Below are 27,175 nucleotides of genomic sequence, written 5' to 3'. Positions count from 1 at the left end.
TCTTAAGTACAAGTATAACTAAATGCATGCTATTCAATTTATCGCTGCCCGCACCTGCCCGCCCGTCCAGCATCACTACTCTGGACGGCTCTGACTTAGAATATGTGGACAACTACAAATACCTATGTGTCTGGTTAGACTGTAAACTCTCCTTCCAGAGTCACATTAAGCATCTCCAATCCAAAATTAAATCTAGAATCGGCTTCCTATATCGCAACAAAGCGTCCTTCACTCATGCTGTCAAACATACCCTCGTAAAACTGACCATCCTACCGATCCTCGACTTCCGCGATGTCATCTATAAAATAGCCTCTACTCAACAACACTCTACTCAACAAATTGGATGCAGTCTATCACAGTGCCATCCGTTTTGTCACCAAAGCCCCATTTACTACCCACCACTGCAACCTGTACGCTCTCGTTGGTTGGACCTCGCTTCATACTCGTCGCCAAACCCACTGGCTACAGGTTATCTACAAGTCTCTGCTAGGTAAAGCACCGCCTTATCTCAGCTCACTGGTCACCATAGCAGCACCCACTCGTAGCACCCACTCATTTGCACTCACTGTATATAGACTTTTTGTTTTCTTTTTTGTACTGTATTATTGACTGTATGTTTTGTTTATTCCATGTGTAACTCTGTGTTGTATGTGTCGAATTGCTATGCTTTATCTTGGCCAGGTCGCAGTTGCAAATGAGAACTTGTTCTCAACTAGCCTACCTGGTTAAATAAAGGTGAAATAAAAAAATAAAAAAATATAATTGGTTCAGAGTTTGTTTTGATATTTCAACCTGCGTGTCGTGATCGCGTTTGGTGTGGGGGTATGGTGTCACACGGTAAGCCTACTGTACATGGTAAGCTTGTGCTCACCAAGTTGTACTAGTTTTAGTATGGAAAACGGCTGGGAGGGTGTTTCTACAATATTCACATCATATTGATACAATTACCATCTCAATAGAATCCAATCTAATTTCGTCAATTACATTGAGTGAAAAATGTATTTGAGTGAACATTATCAAGCCAGTAGCAGATGAAAGTGAATTCTCTCCTCCCACTATCGCCGGTTTTAGCTTGCGGCTATCATTGTCTAGCTGACTAGCTGTAGGATATTTACTAGTCCATACTTGTGACAAATGTGGCTATGTTATCGACATATGGCAATACACAAACAATCTAGCTAACTAATTTTGCCAGCTAGAAAGAAACAAAAAATAATTCAGAATCAGAGGAACAGTAAAGCTAGCTATAGCAAGCTAACGTTAGCTGATGCCTCTTCAACAAGAAGCAACTGTGACAACATTGATCCTAAGATCAAAAAGTAACTTTCCCATAGAACAAAATCCACAATCCGACCCTCCCAGATTCGTGATCAGATCCATGACCAAAGCGTTGCATTTCAATTTAGCCCGCAGGCAGGCTCTATTAAAAATTCCCCTGGCGCCACAGACACCATCCAACCAACCAGCCACTCACACACACATAGAGACAGCCAGCGGCTCCCAAAAGACAACTCATGAGGCAAGCTACAGAAATACATTTTCCGATTGAGCAAAATCCACAATTCACACCTCTAAAGAAAACCTGGCTCCTTTCTCCTAAATGCCACCAGATCCATGATCGATCAAATACATGGTCAAAGCTTCGCATTTTGCTTTAGCCCGCCATCCACACACATAGCTAGACACACACACAGTTTCGGCCCCGGCCACAAGCCTCTATAGAGAAACATTGACCTCCATCGCGACCAAAACTACTATTTTCCTATTGGCTTGTACTGCAGTGCATTCGGAAAGAATTCAGACCCCTTTTTTCACATTTTAGAATAAGGCTGTAATGTAACAAAATGTATTAAATTGTTAGTTTTCTTCATTAATCTACACACAATACCCCATAATGACAAGGCAAAAACAGGTTTATAGAAATGTTAGCATTTACATAAGTATTCAGACCCTTTACTCAGTACTTTGTTGAAGAACCTTTGGCAGCGATTACGACCTTGAGTCTTCTTGGGTATGACGCTACAAGCGTGGCACACATGTATTTGGGGAGTTTCTCCCATTCTTCTCTGCAGATTCTCTCAAGCTCCGTCAGGTTGGATGGAGAGCGTCGCTGCACCCCTCTCTGTACTTTTCTCACTTCATCTTTCCCTCGATCCTGCTCTAGTCTCCCAGTCCCTGCCGCTGAAAAACATCCCCACAGCATGACGCTGCCACCACCGTGCTTCACCGTAGGGACGGTGTCATGTTTCCTCAAGACGTGACGCTTGACATTCAGACCAAAGAGTTTAATCTTGTTTTCATCAGACCAGAGAATCTTGTTTCTCATGGTCTGTGAATCCTTTAGGTGCCTTTTGGCAAACTCCAAGTCGGCTGATATGTTCCTTTTACTGAGGAATGGGTTCCGCCTGGACACTCTACCATAAAGGCCTAATTGGTAGAGTGCTGCAGAGATAGTTGTCCTTCTGGAAGTTTCTCCCATCTCCACAGTGGAACTCTGGAGCTCTGTCAGAGTGACCATCGGGTTCTTGGTCACCTCCCTGACCAAGGCCCTTCTCCCTTGATTGCTCAGTTTGTCCGGGCAGCCAGCTCTAGGAAGAGTCTTGGTGGTTTCAAACTTGTTCCATAAGGATCGGACCCTTTTTTTCCAATTTTTGCCTAAAATGACATTCCCAAATCTAACTGGCTGTAGCTCAGGACTTGAGGCCTGACCTTGATACCATTTGAAAGGAAACACTTTGAAGTTTGTGGAAATGTTAAATTAATGTTGGAGAATATAACACATTAGATCTGGTAAAAGATAATACAAAGATTTTTTGTTTTGTTTTGTACCATCATCTTTTAAATGCAAGAGAAAGGCCATAATGCATTATTCCAGCCCAGGAGCAATTTAGATGTTGGCCACTAGATGGCAGCAGTGAATATGCAAAGTTTGAGACCGATCCAATGAACCATTGAATTTGTTAAAATTTTGTATCAAGACTGCCCAAATGTGCCTAATTGGTTACTTAATAAATGTTAAAGTTCATAACTGTGCACTCTCCTCAAACAATAGCATGGTATTCTTTCAGTGTAATAGCTACAGTAAATTGGACAGTCCAGTTAGATTAACAAAAATTTAAGGTTTCTGCCAATTTCAGTCAGTTAAGAACAAATTCTTATTTTCAATGATGGCCTAGGAACAGTGCCTTGTTCAAGGGCAGAACGACAGATATCAGCTCGGGGATTCGATCTTGCAACCTTTCGGTTACTAGTCCAACACTCTAACCACTAGGCTACCTGCCGCCCCTGTGGAGGCCATTGTGTTCTTGGGGACCTTCAATGCTGCAGGAATCCTGTTTCGGAGCTCTACGGACAATTCCTTCAACCTCATGGCTTGGTTTTTGCTCTGACATGCACATTCAACTGTGGGACCTTATATAGACAGGTGTGTGGTTTTGCAAATCATGTCCAATCAATTGAATTTACCACAGGTGTACTCCAATCAAGTTGTAGAAACATATCAAGGATGATCAATGGAAACAGGATGCACCTGAGCTTAATTTTGATTTGAATTTGAATACTTATGTAAATAAGGTTTTTCAGTGTTTTTTCTTTAAAAAAAAACATTTGCCAAAATTTCAACAAACATGTTTCAATTTGCCATCATGGGGTATTGTGTGTAGATTAATGAAGAAAACTAACAAGTTAATACATTTTAGAATAAGGCTGTAACGTAACAAAATGTGAAGAAAATGGTCTGAATACTTTCCGAATGCACTGTAGTACAAGCCTATAGGAAAAGAGTAGTTTTGGTCGCGATGGAGGTCAATGTTTCTCTATAGAGGCTTGCGGCCGGGGCCGAAACTGTGTGTGTGTCTAGCTATGTGTGTGGATGGCGGGCTAAACCAGTACATTTTTTGGCAGGCTAAACCAGTACATTTTTTTATTTAATCCATTTTAGAATAAGTCTGTAACTTAATAAAATGTGGAAAAAGGAAGGGGTCTGAATACTTTCCAAATGTACTGTAGGTGTAGTATGACAGCACCAGCAGAGCTACCAACAGCTGGCAGACATGATAATTTGGTTACTTTAGCATTAATCCGTGTTATTTAGATGGAAGACGTGATAAATGCGCTAGCTCTATAGCTTTTTTGTCACTGGCCTACCCACAATACCCCATAATGTCAAAGTAAAAAAATGTAAACACTGGCATATTTTATCATCGGACCCAGCTTTGCCGGCTGAATTTAAATATCCACCACATATTGTGTATAGGAGAGGTCGCAATTTACGCGATAAATTGGTTCATGCCGACTGCCAGCCACTTAAGAAAATTAGCCAAGCACTTTTACGCCCTCTACCAAATGGTAGCTATAAATGCAGAGGATGCGCACAGTGCAACAATATGATGAAGTGTCAATATTTCTGTCACCCACACACAGGAAAAAGGTTCCAAATAAATGACATTATTACGTGTTCCACCACCCATGTTATTTACATTATTAAATGTCCATGTGGGCTCTGTTATGTCGGTAAAACCACCCGCTCTCTCAAACAGAGAATTAGTGAACATAAAAGTTCAATCAGGAGAAACGACAGGGATTATCCAGTCGCTGTACATTTCAATGACATGAAGCATGACATTTCCACCTTTAGATTTTGTGGCATAGAGAAAGTTAAGATATCAGACAGGGGAGGTGATATTAATAATACTCTGAGTAAAAGAGAATGTTTTTGGATTTTCACCCTCCAGACATTGTTTCCAAAAGGACTTAATGATGAAATGCCTTTGTATGTTATGCTGTGAATTGGAACATGAAATGTGTGTCTCTTGTAGATTATTCTGACGTTTTTCATATGATGTACCCAATGACTAATGAACTTGCTATGTCCTCATTGAGATTATACAGAAGTGTTCAATACGCCTAATTTATACACTTTTGTAATATTTATGAAATGCACATTGTTATATTTGGTAGCACTTATTTATTTTCCTTTGCCTCCAACCCCCTTCGATGTGTAGAACGGATGTGGGTGGAGCCAGGTCTACATAAGGGTGCAACTTTCAAAAAATCCCAAAAGCTCTGACGAAGGCCGTGTGGCCGATACGTAAGCTTATTAAATATCGGTGATACTATCAAGAGCAGTGTGCGGTTTCCTTTTCCTTCATCAAAGTAAAAAAATGTAAAATGTTAAGAAATGAATTAAAAATGAAAAGCGGAAATGTCTTGAGTCAATAAGTATTCAACCCTTTTGTTATGGCAAGCCTAAATAAGTTCAGGAGTAAAAATGTTTTTAACAAATCACATAAGTTTGAGTCACTCTGTGTGCAATAATAGTGTTTAACATGATTTTTGAATGACTACCTCATCTCGATACCCCACAAGTGCAATTATCTGTAAGGTCCCTCAGTCGAGCAGTGAATTTCAAACAGACTCAACCACAAAGACCGGGGAGGTTTTCCAATGCCTCACAAAGAAAGGTAGATATTGGTAGATGGGTAAAAAGCAAAAAAAAGCAGACAATGAATATCCCTTTGAGCATGGCAAAGTTATTAATTACACTTTGGATGATGTATCAATACACCCAGTCACTAAGATACAGGCGTCCTCCTAACTCAGTTGCCGGAGAGGAAGTAAACCACTCAGGGGTTTCACCATGAGGCCAATGGTGACTTTAAAACAGTTACAGAGTTTAATGGCTGTGAGAGGAAAAAACTGAGGATGGATCAACAACATTGTAGTTACTCCACAATACTAACCTAATTGACAGAGTGAAAAGAAGGAAATTTGTACAGAATAAAAATATTCCAAAACATGCATCCTGTTTGCAACAAGGCATTTAAATAATAGGCAAGAAATGTGGCAAGAAATGTACTATTTGTCCTGAATACCAAGTGTTACGTTTGGGGAAAACCAATGCAACACATCACCTAGTAGCACTCTCCATATTTTCAAGCATAGTGGTGGCTGTATCATGTTATGTGTATGCTTGTAATCATTAAGGACTGGGGAGTTTTTCAGGAAAAAAAAGGAATGGAATGGAGCTAAGCACAGATAAAATCCTAGAGGAAAACCTGTTTCAGGCTGCTTCCACCAGACACTGTGAGATTAATTCACCTTTCAGCAGGACAATAACCTAAACCACAAGGCCAAATCTACACTGGAGTTGCTTTCCAAGAAGAAAGTGAAAAGTTCCTGAGTGGCCGAGTTACCGTTTTGACTTAAATCTGCTTGAAAATCTATGGCAAGACATAAAAATGGTTGTCTAGCAACGATCAACAACCAATTTGACAGAACTTGAACAATTTGGAAAAGAATAATGGGCAAATGTAATCCAGGTGTGGAAAGCTCTAAGAGACTTTCCCATAAAGACTCACAGCTGTAATCACTGCCAAAGATGATTCTAACATGTATTGACTCAGGGGATTGAATACTTATCTAATCAAGATAAATTGGTGTTCATTATTATATATATATAGTTGAAGTCAGAAGTTTACATACACTTTAGCCAAATACATTTAAACTCAGTTTTTGACAATTTCTGACATTTAATCCTAGTAAAAATTCCCTGTCTTAGGTCAGTTAGGATCACCACTTTATTTTATGAATGTGAAATGTCAGAATAAAAGTTAAGAGAATGATTTAATTCAGCTTTTATTTATTTCATCACATTCCCAGTGGGTCAGAAGTTTACATACACTCAATTAGTATTTGGTAGCATTGCCTTTGAATTGTTTAACTTGGGTCAAACATTTCGGGTAGCCTTCCACAAGCTTCCCACAATAAGTTGGGTGAATTTTGGCCCATTCCTCCTGACAGAGCTGGTGTAACTGAGTCAGGTTTGTAGGCCTTCTTGCTCGCACACGCTTTGTCAGTTCTGCCCACAAATATTCTATGGCATTGAGGTCAGGGCTATGTGATGGCCACTCCAATACCTTGACTTTGTTGTCCTTAAGCCATTTTGCCACAACTTTGGAAGTATGCTTGGGGTCATTGTCCATTTGGAAGACCCATTTGAAACCAAGCTTTAACTTCCTGACTGATGTCTTGAGATGTTGCTTCAATATAGCCACATCGTTTTCCTGCCTCATGACGCCATCTATGCAGCAAAGCACCCCCACGAGGCTTCCACCCCCGTGCTTCACGGTCAGTATGGTGTTCTTCGGCTTGCAGGCATCTGCATTTTTCCTCCAAACATAACAATGGTCATTATGGCCAAACAGTTCTATTTATGTTTCATCAGACCAGAGGGCATTTCTCCAAAAAGTACGATCTTTGTCCACATGTGCAGTTGCAAACCGTAGTCTGGCTTTTTCATGGCGGTTTTGGAGCAGTGGCTTCTTCCTTGCCGAGCGGCCTTTCAGGTTATGTCGATATAGGACTCGTTTTACTGTGGAAATAGATACTTTTGTACCTGTTTCCTCCAGCATCTTCACAAGGGCCTTTGCTGTTGTTCTGGGATTGATTTGCACTTTTCGCACCAAAGTACGTTCATCTCTAGGAGACAGAACGCGTCTCCTTCCTGAGCGGTATGACGGCTGCGTGGTACCATGGTATTTATACTTGCGTACTATTGTTTGTACAGATGAACATGGTACCTTCAGGCGTTTGGAAATTGCTCCCAAGGATGAACCAGACTTGTGGTCTACAATTTTTTTTCTCATGTCTTGGCTGATTTATTTTGATTTTCCCATGATGTCAAGCAAAAAGGCACTGAGTTTGAAGGTGTAGGCGTTGAAATACATCCACAGGTACACCTCCAATTGACGCAAATGATGTCAATTAGCCTATCAGAAGCTTCTAAAGCCATGACATTTTCTGGAATTTTCCAAGCTGTTTAAAGGCACAGTCAACTTGGTGTATGTAAACTTCTGAGCCACTGGAATTGTGATACAGTGAATGATAAGTGAAATAATCTGTCAGCAAACAATTGTTGGAAAAATGACTTGTGTCTTGCACACAGTAGATGTCCTAACTGACTTGCCAAAACTATAGTTTGTTCACAAGAAATTTGTGGAGTGTTTGAAAAACGAGTTTTAATGACTCCAACCTAAGTGTTTGTAAACTTCCAACTTCAACTATATATATTTATTTTCAAATGTTAGAATTGTTCTTCCACTTTGACATTGTAGAGTATTTTGTGTAGATCGATGACCAAAAACATAACAATTAAATACATTTTCATCCCACTTTTTAACACAACAAAATGGGGGAAAAGTCAAGCGGTGTGAATACTTTCTGAAGGCACTGTACATTTGTATTGTGTTTAACCTGTGTGTATATATATATATATATATATATGTATATATGTATATATATATACACACACACACACACACACACACACACACACACACACACACACACACACACACACACACACACACACACACACACACACACACACACACACACACACACACACACACACACACACACACACACACACACAGCATGTGCATAAATAAACTTACTCTTTCCAGCAGAATTGACATTTTAGTGAAGCAGAACAATGCCTGGGGAAAGAGATCAGACACATTTTGTTAATTTAATTGCATTCAGTTGATAACCATGATATATTTTTACCATCTTCGGTTATGTTAGGTCCCTGGAATGTGTGCCTGGTGTTTTTTGCCCTGCAACAGTCTGGTCTCACGCCTCATCTCTTTTGTTCCTCAGATAAACTCATCAGAGAGTTGTTGTTTGAACTTTCTGTCTGCATTTTAAATAACCTCCCACTGGACTATTTTTCATATTTTACATAGAGGCTTTCAAAAAAAGACAGTTTGCATCCATATTCATAAGTTTGACACATCAGTTCAGAAGCAAAGATGAGAGGACTTGGTCTCCCATGTGACTTGGCTGGACTGTTTTTTTGCTGTTGGGGCTGTTTTTTTGTGTTTGCATTTGTGTTTTTATTCTTGTTTATGTTTGTTTGTGTGTATGAGTGTAAGATTGGGTATAACGTATTGGGCATAACCCCAAGGCTGTTTGGCTCAGTCATCTGTCTATATTATTACACCATGCTAGTTGTGAATGACACACACACATCCTCTATTACAATGACCTTGGCATGCTCGTTTTCTACCTCTCTGCACCCGCCAACGCCACTCTCCTCTAAGTGTATTCCTGTAACCATCCTCCCCAGACACCAGCTTTCCACATCATCAAATGTTATTTATTTAAATTTTTTAATTTCATTTTTTATTTAACCTTTATTTTGACATGGAGTCATGCTGAGACCATGTTCTCTTTTACAGTTGAACCCTGTATACACATTAATACACATCAATTACACATCAATATATACTATACACTATACACATCAATTACACTTCAATATACACATCAATACACACTATACACATCAATTACATATCTATATACAATATACACATCAATAACACTTCAATATACACATCAATATTCACATAATGTCAAGTGGCAGCCATGTGACCAATACAATTTGATTTGATTTGATGAACTGTGTCATGTTAACACTGTAGGACAGTGTTTCCCACAGGGCTATTTCAGTATTCAGGCTACTGTATCAATCAATCAATCAGTCATTCGTTCATGCCATCACACAGCATACGAAACATGCATGCTTTGAAATGCAATCAAGCATTTTAGTTTTACAATTAAATAACAAAGGGAGCTTTGAATAATTAGCATAAACAATAAATAAACCGCAATTCACAAATGCATGCAACTGTTTTTAGTCTGCTGTAATAAAGGCTTTATATATATTTTTTGTTAGAACAGACTCTCTGGTACACTTATTTATTTAGTGTTGTTTACACTTCCAAATGGTCAGAAAAAGTCATAATATTGGAATCTAACAGCAACTGTTTGGCACACATAATACTAACGCAATGCTTGCTGCTATACCCTACTTTTTCTTGATCTCCAGTAGTTTCCATAACTAAGTCAAATGTCTTCCACAGACCTGACTTCCCCTTTACCTCCTGAGCAACCAGTAAACATTGGCCCGTTTCTTTTTCACCTCCTCCGCATTCATTTTGCTGTCACGTGTTACCGTGTTCGGAGTTTGTTATAATCAATTTATTGATGTGATTATGGTCAGGCCCTATTGGTCACATGCATGCGATGCTTACAGTACCAGTCAAAAGTTTGGACACACCTATTCATTCCAGGGTTTTTCTTTATTTTTTACTATTTTCTACATTGTAGAATAATAGTGAGGACATCAAAACTATTAAACATATGGAATCATATAGTATCCAAAAAAGTGTTAAACAAATCAAAATATATTTTATATTTGAGATTCTTCAAAGTAGCCACCCTTTGCCTTGATGACAGCTTTGCACACTCTTGGAATTCTCTCAACCATCTTCATGAGGTAGTCACCTGGAATGCATTTAAAATAATAGGTGTGCCTTGTTAAAAGTTAATTTGCGGAATTTTTTCCTTCTTAATGCGTTTGGGCCAATCAGTTGTGTTGTAACATGGTATAGAGACTATTTGGTAAAAGACCAAGTCCATATTATGGCAAGAACAGCTCAAATAAGCAAAGAGAAACAATAGTCCATCATTACTTTAAGACATGAAGGTCAAGTGCTGTGATATACCTGGCTCTCACGAGGACCGCCACTGGAAAGGAAGAGTTACCTGCAGAGGATAAGTTCATTAGAGATAACTGCACCTCAGATTGCAGCCCAAATAAATTCTTCACAGATTTCAAGTAACAGACACATCTCAACATCAACTGTTCAGAGGAGACTGCGTGAATCAGGCCTTCATGGTCGAATTGCTGCAAAGAAACCACTACTAAAGGACACCAATAATAAGAAGAGACTTGCTTGGGCCAAGAAACACGAGCAATGGGCATTAGACCAGTAGAAATCTGTCCTTTGGTCTGAGATTTTTGGTTCCAACTGCCGTGTCTTTGTGAGACACAGAGTAGGTGAACGGATGATCTCCGCATGTGTGGTTCCGATCGTGTCATCAAGGCAAAGGGTGGCTACTTTGAAGAATCTAAAATATATTTTGATTTGTTTAACACTTCTTTGGTTACTACATGATTCCATATGTATTATTTAATGAGTAGGTGTGTCTACACTTTGACTGGTACTCTACATGTTTCACGTAAAGAGAGCAAGGGTTGAGGGAATAGGGAATGTTTTTCCTAAACAAATTAGGGATTGTAGTAACAGAACTTTTCAGTCAGAAACAAGTAAGAAACTAATTGGCTGAAATGATGCTTCAGCACGGACAGCGCAATAAACACTTGCTGTGCTGTGGTGCCTTTTCGCTGCAGTAGGGAGGAGAGCGAGATAACGTGCACCAGGCACTCACTGTAATTTTTTTAACACAGTGTGACAATCTGGCTTTTTATTGAGTCATTTTTGTGTCTTAATTATTTAATCAAACAGTGTGCTTAAAGCATCAGACAAGCTCAGTGCATATGCAGTTGATTTTATTAAAACACATAGTGTGTTTGTCTATCTATGGAAAAACTACTTTAAACATTTCGACCAATCGATTGGTTGAAAGAACAGGAACAGATTTTTTTTAGTCGGGGATAGCCCTAGTTTCTCAACTCTGGTCCTCAAGTACCCCCAACAGTACACATTTTTGTCATGGCCCTGGACAAGCACACCTGATTCAACTTGTCAACTAATCACCAAGCCCTTGACAAGTTGAATACAGTGTTTTTGTCCGGGGCTACAACTAAAATGTGTTTTGTTGGAGGTACTGGAGGACCGGAGTTGGGAAACCCTGTTTTAGGAGATTACACCCAGATTGCTGCAGAACACCCAGTAGTCTGATTGTGTTATGTTTTAGGCATTGGTCTCCGTGTCTCAGAGAACCTCCATCTTATCCCAGTTAGATCTTCCATAACACCCAACCCCTCTCAGGAGGAACACTATACTAGAGCTCAACAACTAGCGTATTCCTCTTTATACACTGCCTCCCTGTATTTTAGTGAGTGCATTAAAAACACAATTCCAATACCTTTCCTGTGGCTTGGCCTACGTCTCCTCATAATGCCCCTCCAATCCCAGTCACGTAGTGCCATTTCCCCCATAAACACTGACTCCAAATCAAAAGGCAAGCATCACGAACCCAGGAAACTGATGCATGTTTCATAGGAACACCTATTGAGGCCAAAAGAATGTAAAGCAATGGGAGAAATCCACATACTGAGTAGAGTTCTATTGCTGCAAATGTTGATCATTATCTCTGTTGTGACTTGTGACTGCTTTCTCTTTCTCAGGGAACTGAGAAATACAATTCAAATCAAATTGTATTAGTCACATGCGCATAATACAACAGGTGTAGACCTTACAGTGAAACGCTTACTTACGAGCCCCTAACCAACAATGCAGTTAACGCAAAAAATAATAATATATATATATAAAAAAAAATATATATGTATATATATAATAAAATGTTTTATAAATAAATTACGAATAAGAATAAGAAATATATGTAACAAGTAATTAAAGAGCAGCAGTAAAATAACAATAGTGAGACTATATACAGAGGGGTACCGGTACAGAGTCAATGTGCGGGGGCACCGGTTAGTCGAGATAATTGAGGTAATATGTACATGTAGGTAGAGTTATTAAAGTGACTATGCATAGATGATAACAACAAAGAGTAGCAGAGGTGTAAAAGAGGGGGGGGGGAAGTCTGGAGTCTATGACTAGGGTGGCTGGAATCTTTGACAATTTTTAGGGCCTTCCTCTGACACTGCCTGGTATAGACGTCCTGGATGGCAGGAAGCTTTGCCCCAGTGATGTGCTGGGCCGTACGCACTATCCTCTGTAGTGCCTTGCAGTCGGAGGCCGAGCAGTTGCGATACCAGGCATGATGCAACCAGTCAGGATGCTCTCGATGGTGCAGCTGTAGAACCTTTTGGGGATCTGAGGACCCATGCCAAATCTTTTCAGTCTCCTGCGGGGGAATAGGTTTTGTCGTCCCCTCTTCATGACTGTCATGAAGTGTGGTGTGCTTGGACCATGTTAGTTTGTTGGTGATGTGGAAACCAAGGAATTTGAAGCTCTCAACCTGCTCCACTGCAGCCCCGTCGATGAGAATGGGGGCATGAACGGTCCTCTTTTTCCTGTAGTCCACAATCATCCCCTTTGTCTTGATCACATTGAGGGAGAGGTTGTTGTCCTGGCACCATACAGTACTTATACAGAGGTTTTGTGGATGGAGGAGAAAAGACAGTGACAGTTATCTGAGTTGTGAACTATATAGCACTGTACCCAATAGTTATGGTTGTGTTTGTCTGAGCTTGGGGGAAACAGTGCCTATAGAGTGCTTATTTGGCACAGAGGTAGCTATGTGCTGTCTGTGGATTGTGCAGCTTAAGGGTTCACCACAGAAATGAGGCCAATTTGCTGTCCTCCCCTCCTAGAATAACTCACTCTAGCTGGGCAATCTAGTGTCCCCTCCTTCCGCTTGGCTCTGAGTCGTCTAGGAAGGTTGAATGTTTGTACTCTAATGGCTTCAATACACTTACTCCAGCAATTGCAAGGGTGAAGTTTCTGTTTTTAATGTATGATTTGACAGACACGTTTTTTCTTTACCATACTGATTAATCTGTGTCAGAGATTACACATTTGACTTGTGACCATTGTACTGGATAAACCTAAGCAGTGATGATAACCAAAGATCTCACCCCCATGGATTCCAAACCGATAATAACCCAAAATCTCACCACCGTGGATTCCAAACCGATGATAACCCAACATCTCACCACCGTGGATTCCAAACCGATGATAACCCAACATCTCACCACCGTGGATTCCAAACCGATGATAACCCATGATCTCACCACCGTGGATTCCAAACCGATGATAACCCATGATCTCACCTCCGTGGATTCCAAACCGATGATAACCCAAGATCTCACCACCGTGGATTCCAAACCGATGATAACCTAAGATCTCACCACCGTGGATTCCAAACCGATGATAACCCAAGATCTCACCACCGTGGATTCCAAACCGATAATAACCCAAGATCTCACCACCGTGAATTTCAAACCGATGATAACCCAAGATCTCACCACCGTGGATTCCAAACCGATGATAACCCAAGATCTCACCACCGTGGATTCCAAACCGAAAGACACAAAAAGAAGCAGTAGTCGTTTGCCTGTGGAACTTGTTTCCAATGTCGGAAAGCGAAATGTCAAACCATATCTGCCGCAAATATCTATTTGCTCTCTTAATATCCCCATCCATCAAGGTTTAAGCTCTTTGGTAAATTTGTGTAGTTGTCTTTGTATAGCTCTGGCTCATCTTTCACTGTGATGTAGTGCTTTCCATATCCCTCGTCTTGCACTGGAGCCATCTGACTAAAGAGCTGTCCCGATGGGAGCCAAAACTTGTCACCTGCAATGGATCTCTTCCCTTCTATCCTCTGGAAATCACACACAATACAGTTTGTCATAATGCAATTACTCTAAAGGGCCTCTGTTTCCTGCTTCCACCACCACACTGATCCTGAATACGGGGTCCCGACAGGGGTGCGTGCTCAGCCCCCTCCTGTACTCCCTGTTCACCCATGACTGCGTGGCCACGCATGACTCTAACTCAATCATCAAGTTTGCTGATGACAACAGTGGCCTGATAAGCAACAACAAACTCTATGAAGCATTTATTTGGGCTGCAATTTCTGAGGCTGGTGACTCTAATGAACTTATCCTCTGCAGCAGAAGTAATTCTGGGTCTTCCTTTCCTGTGGCGGCCCTCATGAGAGACAGTTCTTGAAATGTTCTGGATTTACTGAACTTCATGTCTTAAAGTAATGATGGACTGTTGTTTCTCTTTGCTTATTCGAGCTGTTCTTGCCGTAATATGGACTTTACCAAATAGGGCTATCTTCTGTACACCACCTCTACCTTGTCACAACACAACTGATTGGCTCAAACGCATTTAGAAGGAAAGAAATTCCGCAAATTAACTTTTAACAAGGCACACCTGTTAATTGAAATGCATTCCAGGTGACTACCTCATGAAGCTGCTTGAGAGAATGTCAAGTGTGCAAAGCTGTCATCAAGGCAAATGGTGGCTACCTTGAATAATCTAAAATGCAAAATATATTTGATTTGTTTAATACTGTTTTGGATACTATATGATTCCATATGTTTAATAGTTTTGATGTCTTCACTATTATTCTACAATGTAGAAAATAGTAAAAATATAGAAAAACCCTGGAATGAGTAGGTGTGTCCAAACTTTTGACTGGTACAGTTTATATATAGTGTGTGTGTGTGTGTGTGTGTGTGTGTGTGTGTGTGTGTGTGTGTGTGTGTGTGTGTGTGTGTGTGTGTGTGTGTGTGTGTGTGTGTGTGTGTGTGTGTGTGTGTGTGTGTGTGTGTGTGTGTGTGTGTGTGTGTGTGTGTGTGTGTGTGTGTGTGTGTGTGTGTGTGTGTGTGTACGTACGTACGTACGTACGTACATACAGTTGAAGTCGGACGTTTACATACAGTTGAAGTCGGACGTTTACATACACCTTAGCCAAATACATTTAAACTCTGTTTTTCACAATTCCTGACATTTAATCCAAGTAAAAATTCCCTGTCTTAGGTCAGTTAGGATCACCACTTTATTTTAAGAATATGAAATGTCAGAATAATAGTAGAGAGAGTGATTTATTTCAGATTGTATTTCTTTCATCACATTCCCAGTGAGTCAGAAGTTTACATACACTATATTAGTATTTGGCAGCGTTGCCTTTAAATTGTTTAACTTCGGTCAAACATTTTGGGTAGCCTTCCACAAGCTTCCCACAATAAGTTGGGGAATTTTGTCCCATTCCTCCTGACAGAGCTGGTGTCAGGTTTGTAGGCCTCCATGCTCGCACACGCTTTTTCAGTTCTGCCCACAAATTTTCTATAGGATTGAGGTCAGGGCTTTGTGATGGCCACTCCAATATCTTGACTTTGTTGTCCTTAAGCCATTTTGCCACAACTTTGGAAGAATGCTTGGGGTCATTGTCCATTTGGAAGACCCATTTGCCACCAAGCTTTAACACTCCTGACTGATGTCTTAAGATGTTGCTTCAATATAGCCACAAAAATTTTCCTCCTCATGATGCCATCTATTTTATGAAGTGCACCAGTCCCTCCTGCAGCAAAGCACCCCCACAACATGATGCTGCCATCCCCTTGCCTCACGGGTTTTCATGGTGCTCATGGTGTTCTTCGGCTTGCCAGCCTCCCCCTTTTCCCTCCAAACATAACAATGGTCATTATGGCCAAACAGTTCTATTTTTGTTTCATCAGACCAGAGGACATTTCTCCCAAAAGTACAATCTTTGTCCACATGTGCAGTTTCAAACCGTAGTCTGGCTTTTTCATGGCGGTTTTGGAATAGTGGCTTCTTCCTTGCTGAGCGGCCTTTCAGGTTATGTTGATATAGGACTCGTTTACTGTGGATATAGATACCTTTGTACTTGTTTCCCCCAGCATCTTCACAAGGTCCTTTGCTGTTGTTCTGGGATTGATTTGCACTTTTTGCACCAAAGTAAGTTCATCTCTAGGAGACAGAATGCGTCTCCTTCCTGAGCGGTATGATGGCTGCGTGGTCCCATGGTGTTTATACTTTCGTACTATTGTTTGTACAGATGAACGTGGTACCTTTAGGCGTTTGGAAATTGCTCCCAAGGATGAACCAGACTTGTGGAGGTCTACAATTTCATTTCAGAGGTCTTGGCTGATTTCTTTTGATTTCCCCATGATGTCAAGCAAAGAGGCACTGAGTTTGAAGGTAGGTCTTGAAATACATCCACAGGTACACCTCCAATTGACTCAAATTATGTCAATTAGCCTATCAGAAGCTTCAAAAGCCATGACATCATTTTCTGGAATTTTCCAAGTTGTTTAAAGGCACAGTCAATTTAGTGTATTTTTACTTGTGACCCACTGGAATTGTGATACAGTGAATTATAAGTGAAATAATCTGTCTGTAAACAATTGTTGGAAAAATGACTTGTGTCATGCACAAAGTAGATGTCCTAACCGACTAAAGAAATTCTGGAGTGGTTGAAAAACGAGTTTTAATGACTCCAACCTAAGTGTATGTATACTTCCGACTTCAACTGTATATATGTATATATATATAAAACATACACACACACATATGTATATATATATGTATAGATATGTATATGTATATATATGTATATATATATAAAACATACACACACATATATATATATATGTATAGATATGTATATGTATATATATGTATATGTATATAAAACATACACAGTACCAATCAAAAGTTCTGTACTGTATAGGGGCGGTCACGTGTCCAGGGTTCAAGCCTCAGTGTGAGGAAGTGGTATTCGCCAAATTAGGAGGAAGTGGTACTCGCCAAATCGGGAGGAAGTGGTACTCGCCAAATCGGGAGGAATTGGTACTCGCCAAATTACAAGGAAGTGGTACTCGCCAAATCGGGAGGAAGTGGTACTCGCCAAATCAGGAGGAAGTGGTACTCGCTAAGCAAGCAGCACACACACTAACCTTCTGTTAATCCATGGCCAGGTGCTTAGCCCATCAGAGAGGTGTGGGGGGCTGCCTTAATCGACGTCCAGGTCATCAGGACCTGGGGAGCAGTTCTTGTTGGGGGTTAACTGCCTTGCTCAAGGGCAGAATGGCAGATTGTTCCACCTTGCCGGCTCGGTGATTCGAACAAGAGACCTTTGACATTATAAGACACCAATTATTGGGAGAACAATACTGTGTGGTTCCTTTTTTTTCTCTGAAAGAACATTGGATGCAGAACGTGAATTTATACAGACAAGATAAACACCTAGGCTGTCACAATAGACAGCCATTCCACGTTTCATATTGCACATTTACAATAATGGGTATAAAAGAAAAGAGATTGCTCACTATGCAGCCATTCAGAGAGGACTGTGCTTGCCACTGGCCTTTCAAAGCTCTAGAGAGCTGCCCTTTCACTTTAACTCAGATCAAGTGCAACATCCACTTGATCTGAGTTATAGCCTAGTTCCCCAGCCCTATAAAAGCAATTAGAGCCTGTCTTTAAAGAGCAGCCCAGTGGAGATGGAGAAACAATACCGATCTCAGAGACTATATAGGATGTTGTAGAGTAAAATCCCTCCACTGTTGTTTTGATCACGCTGTGCCTTATAAACCCATAAACTCACCCTATGTTTTACACCTTCAACTGAGCAGTGGAGGGAGGCTATTATTTCTAAGGACTGAGTCCTGTTGAGCAGCACATTAGCTCCTTTATTGAACATTTATTTATCTGGGTAACCTCATTGAGATCAAATCTATTTTCTCAAGCAACACCTGGCTCAAACCAAGACCGCAGCAGGGGGAACAATGTTTCACTGGAGTGTAACCACCTCTCCCTTCTTCCTGTGTGTGATCGATTGATGACACCCTTGAGTGTGTAATTTTGTTTGTTTTCAACAGGTTTTGGCTGTATTGAAACTCTGACAGCATCATGGAATTCACAGCAGGTTGATGGCCTAAGGGCATCTAGAACCGAACTTGTTTAAAGAGAGATTTTAATTGCTGAACAGTGGAAAGGTTCCATATGATGAAAGTGTATGTTTGGGGTTTCAGGTTTGACAGTACCTTGATCTGTGTGGCAATGTTCACAATAGGGAGAGAGAGAGGGGCAGGGAGAGTGAGAGAAGGAGAGATTGAGAGAGAGAAATAGTGAGGGAGCGAGAGCAGAGAACGTAGAACATTGTTATTGTCTTTGTCCCTCATTGGTTCCTCCTGATGAGATGTGCGTTAGTTGAATCAGCACTTCCTTTAAACGGAAAAATAACAGTTAAATAATTATGCAATGAAAACTCCAACCATTTAACAGCCCTGTCTCTGCATAAAGACAGTACATTCAGTATGGTAAGCTGTGCTTAATCAGCAATGAACAAACAGAAGATGGAAACAAATAACAAAGCAGTAAACAGAACATCATGACATACAGGTGTTCTGCATTTGAAGATCCTTTTTCTCCTACCAAACAAGGACTATCGAAATAACATTTCTGGACCGCTACATTGATGCTGAAATCATGAGCCTTACCTGTAATACTGACATAACCACAGTACCACCAATTTACCTCACAGCTTGTCTGTTGGGGTTTCCAGATTCAGCTTTTGTGTAAGGTTTATTGGCATGTCTAAGGCACAGTGGTGGAATCCTCCATTTGAGCCTCTGTCTGTCCGTCGCTGTATGTATTGTAATTTAGCTTCAATCCGGGAAGCCCTTCGATTTGAGAGGAGCGGAAGTGGCAGGAAGTCAGCTCAAATCTTGCTATGTCACATGATTGCGTAAACACAGGGCCATACTTATCTCCCTCTATCTCTCTGTGTTGTGTACACTAGCTACCCAGCAAACATGACCCAATGTGGGTATTCGGTGGGCAAGGTGGGCACGGCTAGACCACACTAAGCACACACCAGGCCAACACAGGCTAGACCACACCAGCCCAACATGGGCCAGCCCATACCGACCGAACACAGGCTAGCCTACACCTGTTTCAACACAGGCCAGCCCACACCAGTCCCACACCAGGCCAACACAGGCCAGCCCACACCAATCCCACATCAGCCCAACACGGGCTAGCCCACACCAAGCCCAGCTACTTCATAATGTAGAGGCGAGAGCTCATTCGAATATTTGGGGGAGTGGTTTTGCAAATAACCCAATTAATATTGTTAAGTAAAAAAAAAAAATACTAGATGAAAATTGCTGACACCATTCAAGCCAATGACGGGTTCGGAACATTAAAGCCAATTACCTCGTAATCAGGGGTTGGAACCGAAATAATTTTGGAATCTTTCCGTTCCGAGGGGAACCCCTATTTTCTTTGTTCTGTTCCAGTCTTCCGACCAGAAAATAATGTTCTGAACCAGTTCAAACCCCCAAAAAGTTAGAATTCATATAGTTCCTTTTTCTGTATTTTTTTTAGCCCATGAAAGCAACATTGTTTTTACATTTAGCTCATTCATTTACTCACCCAATTAGCGCCCATAGTGCAGCTTGCTGTGGAACGGGTAAAATAGTTGTTTACATGTTTGATTGGTCAGCTAAGTGAAGGCTTGAGATGTGCCTGAAATTTCACGGATGTGGAGAGAAAGACAAGGGTGAAGATGGAAGGGGCTTTAAGCGCTGAACGTCATGATGTGAATTGGAATGTGTTTGAGGTATTATTAGCATTAAAACTTTACAGAACTATATACTACACATGAAAAATATTTTTGGTACTAAAAATAACATTACTAACATGTTCCCAAGATTTGAAAATAACGGTTCTGTTCCGGAACACTAGAGATCCCTTCGTTCCCTGTTCTGTTTCCGTTCCTCCAAAAATATCATTATTTTTTGATTTTCTGTTTTGTTCTCTGAATTTACTGACACTGAGAGTGTCATTCCAGTTTAAGTGTTCTGTTGTGTGGTCAACAAAAACACGATATTGTACACTGCCAATGGTGAAGTCCGTAAAAAGACAGAAAAGTGCATGTGACATATGAGAAACTTTAACGTTTCTCTGGTAAACATATACACTATATAGTATATAAAAAAGTATGTGGACACCCCTTCAAATGAGTGGATTTGGCTATTTCAGCCACACCCGTTGCGTACCGGAGTATAAAATCAAGCACACAGCCATGCAATCTCTATAGACAAACATTGGCAGGGGAATGGCTTTACTGAAGAGCTCAGTGACTTTCAACATGGTACCGTCAAAAGGATGCCACCTTCCCAACAAGTCAGTTTGGCAAATGTCTGCCCTTCTAGAGCTGCCCCGGTCAACTGTAAGTGTTGTTATTGTGATGTGGAAACGTCTAGGTGCAACAACGGCTCAGCCGCAAAGTGGTAGGCCACACAAGCTCATAGAACGGGACTGCCGAGTGCTAAAGCACGTTGCGTGTAAAAACAAGTTTGGGGTCACTTATGATAGTAACCACTTTGTCTTTGTGATACAATGTAACGGGCAGCCGATCCAAAACGGTGGGCTTATTTCAGGCAAAGTGAGGGCTGCCCTTGGGGCCACCGGCCTTGGGGCCAATGTGGAGCCGATGAGCAAAGGCGCATAGGCCCAATGTGGTCAACCTTTGCGGGGCCAATATTTTAGCTCACGTTGTGCCAATGTGGACATGTACTACTCACCATGGCTTACCTCTACAGTATTTCGAAACCACCTTACCTTTCCCTGAGTTTACCTCTGTACTGTACCACTCAGTTTTACCTCAGTTTACCTCTGTACTGTACCATTCAGTTTTACCTCAGTTTACCTCTGTACTGTACCATTCAGTTTTACCTCAGTTTACCTCTGTTTAGCTTTGTCATTGTGTTCACGTGCCCGAGTTACTTATGCACTCTATCTGAGCTTCAAACAGCTTACCTACAGGAGAAATTTGTCTGGATGTAGCACTAAGTCTAAACAGGATTGTTTTGTGTAGATTAACAATCTCCTTTGACATCCTGCTCTGCAGCTCATCAAAACCAGAGAAAAAGAAAGAGATTGATTTGCCTCCCTGAAAACATTCCTCTGTAAATACTAAGGATGTCTCACTGTAAAGGCCTTTATCCCTGGTAGCCTATAGTTGATAATATGAAATGCTGGGTAACACAGCATTCTCCACATGGGAACAACAAATAGCTAATGATCCCATGTATTATATGGTGGGAGTGTTACTCTTCACTGTTATAGATCAGTGGGACTAAACAGCCCATTAAACAGTAAACACATGGGGAACAGTAAGACATTACAAGGCAAGTACATAAAGTTGAATTATCTTTGATATAATATCTAATTCCAACAATGCAGGCAGGAGGTAACATCTCCACGTGGAATGAAAGAGTCATCCAATATGTTTAGAAGGGCTGAGCTCAGAGAGCTTCGTCGTGTCCACAGACAGATCAATAGTCATAGTTAAATGCTTGGTTATAAACAGATCAATATGAATGGTTCACTGCATTCTTGTACAACGCTCAGTAGTACAAGGTGAGTAGCTTGGCCGTGGCCAAAGTCAATAATACAGTTAGATGCTGATTAATACCATTTCAAATGTTATATTATTGTAACAATGTGCAAGTCTGAAGTATGAAAGGGAAAATAAATTAACACATAAATCTAGGTTGTATTTACAATGTTGTTTGTGCTCCACTGGTTGCCCTTTTCTCATGGCAACAGGCCACACATCTTGCTGCTGTGTTTGCACACTGCGGTATTTCGCCTAACAGATATGAGAGTTTATCAATGTTTGATTTGTTTTAAAATTCTTTGTAGGTCTGTGTGATCTGTGGGAAATATGTGTCTCTAATATGGGCATACATTTGGCAGGAGGTGAGGAAGTGTAGCTCAGTTTCCACCTCATTTTGTGGGCATGGACACCTAGGCTGACTTGGCTCCCGAGAGAAGACAGGCTATGGCTGCCTCTCTCAATAGCAAGGCTATGTTCACTGAGTCTGTACATAGTCAAATCTTTCCTTAATTTTAGATCACTCACAGTGGTCAGGTATTCTGCAACGGTGTACTCTCTGTTTAGGGCCAAATAGCATTCTAGTTTACTCAGTTCTTTTGTTTAAGCTTTCCAATGTGTCAAATAATTATCTTTTTGTTTTCTCATGATTTGGTTGGGTCTAATTGTGTTGCTGTCCTGTGGCTCTGTTTGTGTTTGTGAACAAAGCCCCATGACCAGCTTGCTTAGGGGACTCTTCTCTAGGTTCATCTCTCTGTAGGTGATGGATTTGTTATGGAAGGTCTCTCTCTAGTCTTAAGCTCTCTCTCTCTCTAGTCTTCATCTCTCTCTCTCTCTAGTCTTAATCTCTCTAGTATTCATCTCTCTCTCTCTCTAGTCTTCATCTTTCTCTCTCTCTCTAGTCTTCATCTCTCTTTCGCTAGTCTTCATCTCTCTTACTCTCTAGTCTTCATCTCTCTCTCTCTCTCTCTAGTCTTCATCTTTCTCTCTCCAGTCTTCATCTCTCTCTCTCTAGTCTTCATCTCTCTTGCTCTCTCTAGTCTTCATCTCTCTCTCTCTCCACAGCTTGGCCCAGTAAGTGGCTCTTCATTTCTCTGCAGGTGGTGCTATGCCATATTTCAGAGTGTCTGAGACAGTGTGTTGGGTTTACTCCTTATTGTGATGGATGGCTGTGTTGGTTAACATTAACATCAGCAACAGGACTGTTTGTGTTCCCGCAGCAGGCCACTGAGTGTGTATGTCAGTGTGTAGTGTGCACTTCACTGAGAGAGTCAGAGGCTGAGCCGAGGATGGAGTTGATAGTTGTCGTGTTTAGATTTGATCACATATCTCTGATGCAGGGGAGCCCTGAAACCATTACGTATATCAATAGTCAACAGTGTAATAGAAATGTGCTGGAATTGTAACCCTATTATTTTCTTTAATGTCTGAAATGCTGTCTCTCGTCTGACAGAAGAACGCACCCTGACAGCATGACCGTTTCCCCTCCCTCTCTGCTTGACCTCCCAGGTTGAACACAGAGACTGTTATTTGACCAGACAGCTATAGCCACCGTGATTTTAAAAACCATTCAACCAAATCTGCGATAATGGACAGGTAAGCTCTTAGAGGGGAGCACAGTTCACTTCCCTGATGAGTGTGAAGGACAAAGAGAGGAACAGAGAAAAAGAGGAAGAGATGAGATACTCAGAGAGTGCTGGGTATCCCTTAGTGACAGGGATTCAACAGTGCAAGCCAAGGTTCTGAGGATGTTAAAGCATATCACAGCTGTAAGTGTCTGTACCTGTCTACTCCATGGACAAGCCACCAATCCGTCCCCATTGACCGGTGTTATATCCTTCCCCTTCTAACAATCATCATATCCCCCTCTGTATCCCGCCCTCTGAAAGCTGTTCTATTCAATCAATCAATCAAACATATTTATAAAGCCCTTTTTACATCAGCCAATGCCACAAAGTGCTGTACAGAAACCCATCCTAAAACCCCAAACAGCAAGGTATGCAGATGTAGAAGCACGAGAGAATTAGAGCGAGCATACTTAAATTCACACAGGACACCGGATGAGACAGAAGAAATACTCCAGATATAACAGACTTACCCTAGCCCCCTGACACATAAACGATTGCAGCAGAAATACTGGAGGCTGAGACAGGAGGGGTCGGGAGACACTGTGGCCCTGTCCGACAATACCCCCGGACAGGGCCAAACAGGCAGGATATAAACCACACCCACTTTGCCAAAGCACATCCCCCATACCACTAGAGGGATCACTTCAACCACCAACCTACTACCCTGAGACAAGGCCGAGTATAGCCAACGGAGATCTCCCCCACAGCACGAACCCGAGGGGGGCACCAACCCGGACAGTAAGATCACGTCAGTGACTCAACCCACTCAAGTGGCGCACCCCTCCTAGGGACAGCATGGAAGAGCACCAGTAAGCCAATGACTCAGTCCCCGTAATAGGGTTAGAGGCAGAGAATCCCAGTGGAGAGAGGGGAACCGGCCAGGCAGAGACAACAAGGGTGGTTCGTTGCTCCAGTGCCTTTCCGTTCTCCTTCACACCCCTGGGCCACACTACACTCAATCATAGGACCTACTGAAGAGATGAGTCTTCAATAAAGACTTAAAGGTCGAGACCGAGTCTGCAAGTCTCACATGGATAGGCAGACCAATCCATAACAATTGAGCTCTATAGGAGAAAGCCCTGCCTCCAGCTGTTTGCTTAGAAATTCTAGGGACAGTAAGGAGGCCTGCGTCTTGTGACCGTAGCGTACGTGTAGGTATGTACTGCAGGACCAAATCGGAAAGATAGGTAGGAGCAAGCCCATGTATTGTTTTGTAGGTGAGCAGTAAAACCTTGAAATCAGCCCTAGCCTTAACAGGAAGCCAGTGTAGAGAGGCTAGCACTGGAGTAATATGATCACATGTTTTGGTTATAGTCAAGATTCTGGCAGCCGAGTTTAGCACTAACTGAAGTTTATTTAGTGTATTATCCGGGTAGCCGGAAAGTAGAGCATTGCAGTAGTCTAGTCTAGAAGTGACAAAAGCGTGGATTCATTTTTCTACATCATTTTTGGACAGAAGGTTCTGATTTTTGCAATGTTACGAAGATGGAAAAAAGCTGTCCTTGAAATATTCTTGATATGTTCGCAAAAGAGAGATCAGAGTCCAGAGTAACGCCAAGGTCCTTCACAGTTTTATTTGAGATGACTGTACAACCATCAAGATTAATTGTCAGATCCAACAGAAGATCTATTTTTTTCTTGGAACCTTGAACTAGCATCTCTGTTTTGTCCGAGTTTAAAAGTAAAACATTTGCCGCCATCCACTTCCTTATGTCTGAAACACAGGCTTCCAGGGAGGGCAATTTTGGGGCTTCACCATGTTTCATCGAAATGTAAAGCTGTGTATCGTCCGCATAGCAGTAAAAGTTAACATTATGTTTCCGAATGACATCACCAAGAGGTAATATATATTGTGAAAACAATAGTGGTCCTAAAACGGAACCTTGAGGAACACCAACATTTACAGTTGATTTGTCAGAAGACAAACCATCCACAGAGACAATCTTTCTGACAGATAAGATCTAAACCAGGCCAGAACTTGTCCGTGTAGACCAATTTGGGTTTCCAATCTCACCAAAAGATTGTGGTGATCGATGATATCAAAAGCAGCACTAAGGTCTAGGAGCATGAGGACAGATGCAGAGCCTTGGTCTGACGCCATTAAAAGGTCATTTACCACCTTCACGAGTGCAGTCTGAGTGCTCTGATGGGGTCTAAAACCAGACTGAAGCGTTTAGTATACATTGTTTGTCTTCAGGAAGGCAGTGAGTTGCTGCTCAACAGCTTTTTCGAAAATGTTTGAGAGGAATGGGAGATTCGATATAGGTCGATAGTTTTTTATATTTTCTGGGTCAAGTTTTGGCTTTTTCAAGAGAGGCTTTATTACTGTCAATTTTAGTGAGTTTGGTACACATCTGGTGGATAGGGAGCCGTTTATTATGTTCAACATAGGAGGGCCAAGCACAGGAAGCAGCTCTTTCAGTAGTTTAGTTGGAATAGGGTCCAGTATGCAGCTTGAAGGTTTAGAGACCAAGACTATTTTCATCAATGTGTCAAAAGATATAGTATTAAAAAACTTGGGTGTCTCCCTTGATCCTAGGTCCTGGCAGTGTTGTGCAGACTCAGGACAATGCGGAAGACATCCAGTTTAGTGTAGCGTCATTTCCATTCCAATTTTCTGGAAGTATGCTTCAGGGCTCTGGTATTTTGTGTATACCAGGGAGCTAATTTCTTATGACAAATGTTTTTTTGTTTTTAGGGGTGCGACTGCATCTAGGTTATTACGCAAGGTGAAATTTAGTTCCTCAGTTAGGTGGTTAACCGATTTTTGTGCTCTGACGTCCTTGGGTAGGTGTAGGGAGTCTAGAAGAGCGTCTAGGAATCTTTGGGTTGTCAGAGAATTTATAGCACAGCTTTTGATGATCCTTAGTTGGGGTCTGAGCAGATTATTGTTGCGATTGCAAATGTAATAAAATGGTGGTCCGATAGTCCAGGATTATGAGGAAAAACATTAAGATCCACAATATTTATTCCATGGGACAAAACTAGGTCCAGAGTATGACTGTGGCAGTGAGTAGGTCCGGAGACATGTTGGACAAAACCCACTGTCGATGATGGCTCTTTCCCTCTCTCTTAGCCCATCTCTCTCTCTCTCTCCTCAGATCTGACTATGACTTGGAGTATGACAGCTACCCAGATGACCTCTACGGCAGGTAGGCTTCTATACTGCACCTGGTCTCACCTACAGATCTATATTTTGCTGGAGATTTGTGTTTTTCACTCTTATGGCCAAGTACTGAACAAGCTCTATTACGATCAAGTGTTCTGGTTTAGAACTCGTACTTAGCTGTTGTATGTAAAGATGCTCTCTTGTGTTGCAAAACCCTTTCTGAAAGTGAATGCAATTATCTAGTCTTCCTTCTCTTCCTCTTTTGATTGCATGTGTCTCATGGACAGGCTTATCTCTGACTCCTGATTTGTCTAAGAGGAGGGGTATGTCTGCTTGTGATAGTCAGGCCCCTTGGATGAGATATGACAGATCATACTGTACCATCCTCGTGTTAACCCGTCTTAAATCCCCTTGCCTGGTACAGACCAAACAACTACACAACACAAAATACACTTTATTTGCTTGAGTAACTGTGTGTCTATATTCTTCTGCA

General features: G+C 41.4%; 1 protein-coding gene across 4 annotated transcripts in view; it reads left to right on the top strand.

The window, feature by feature from the left end:
• Positions 1–27,175, top strand: part of LOC139578244 (RNA-binding Raly-like protein) — a 60,651-nt gene that overhangs the window by 13,197 nt on the left and 20,279 nt on the right. For 2 of the 4 annotated variants that reach the window (XM_071405593.1, XM_071405592.1), the window contains exon 3: positions 26,675–26,725. The exons of the other annotated variants lie outside the window; for them this stretch is intronic. In XM_071405593.1, the coding sequence (XP_071261694.1) occupies positions 26,675–26,725 (51 nt within the window). The remainder of the gene's footprint in view (positions 1–26,674; positions 26,726–27,175) is intronic. 4 annotated transcript variants of the gene reach the window in all.

This window comes from Salvelinus alpinus, chromosome 6, assembly GCF_045679555.1.
Source record: "Salvelinus alpinus chromosome 6, SLU_Salpinus.1, whole genome shotgun sequence".
Classification (NCBI taxonomy): domain Eukaryota; kingdom Metazoa; phylum Chordata; class Actinopteri; order Salmoniformes; family Salmonidae; genus Salvelinus; species Salvelinus alpinus.
The sequence above is the reverse complement of the archived record's forward strand: the minus strand, read 5'-3'. Positions and strand labels throughout refer to the sequence as shown.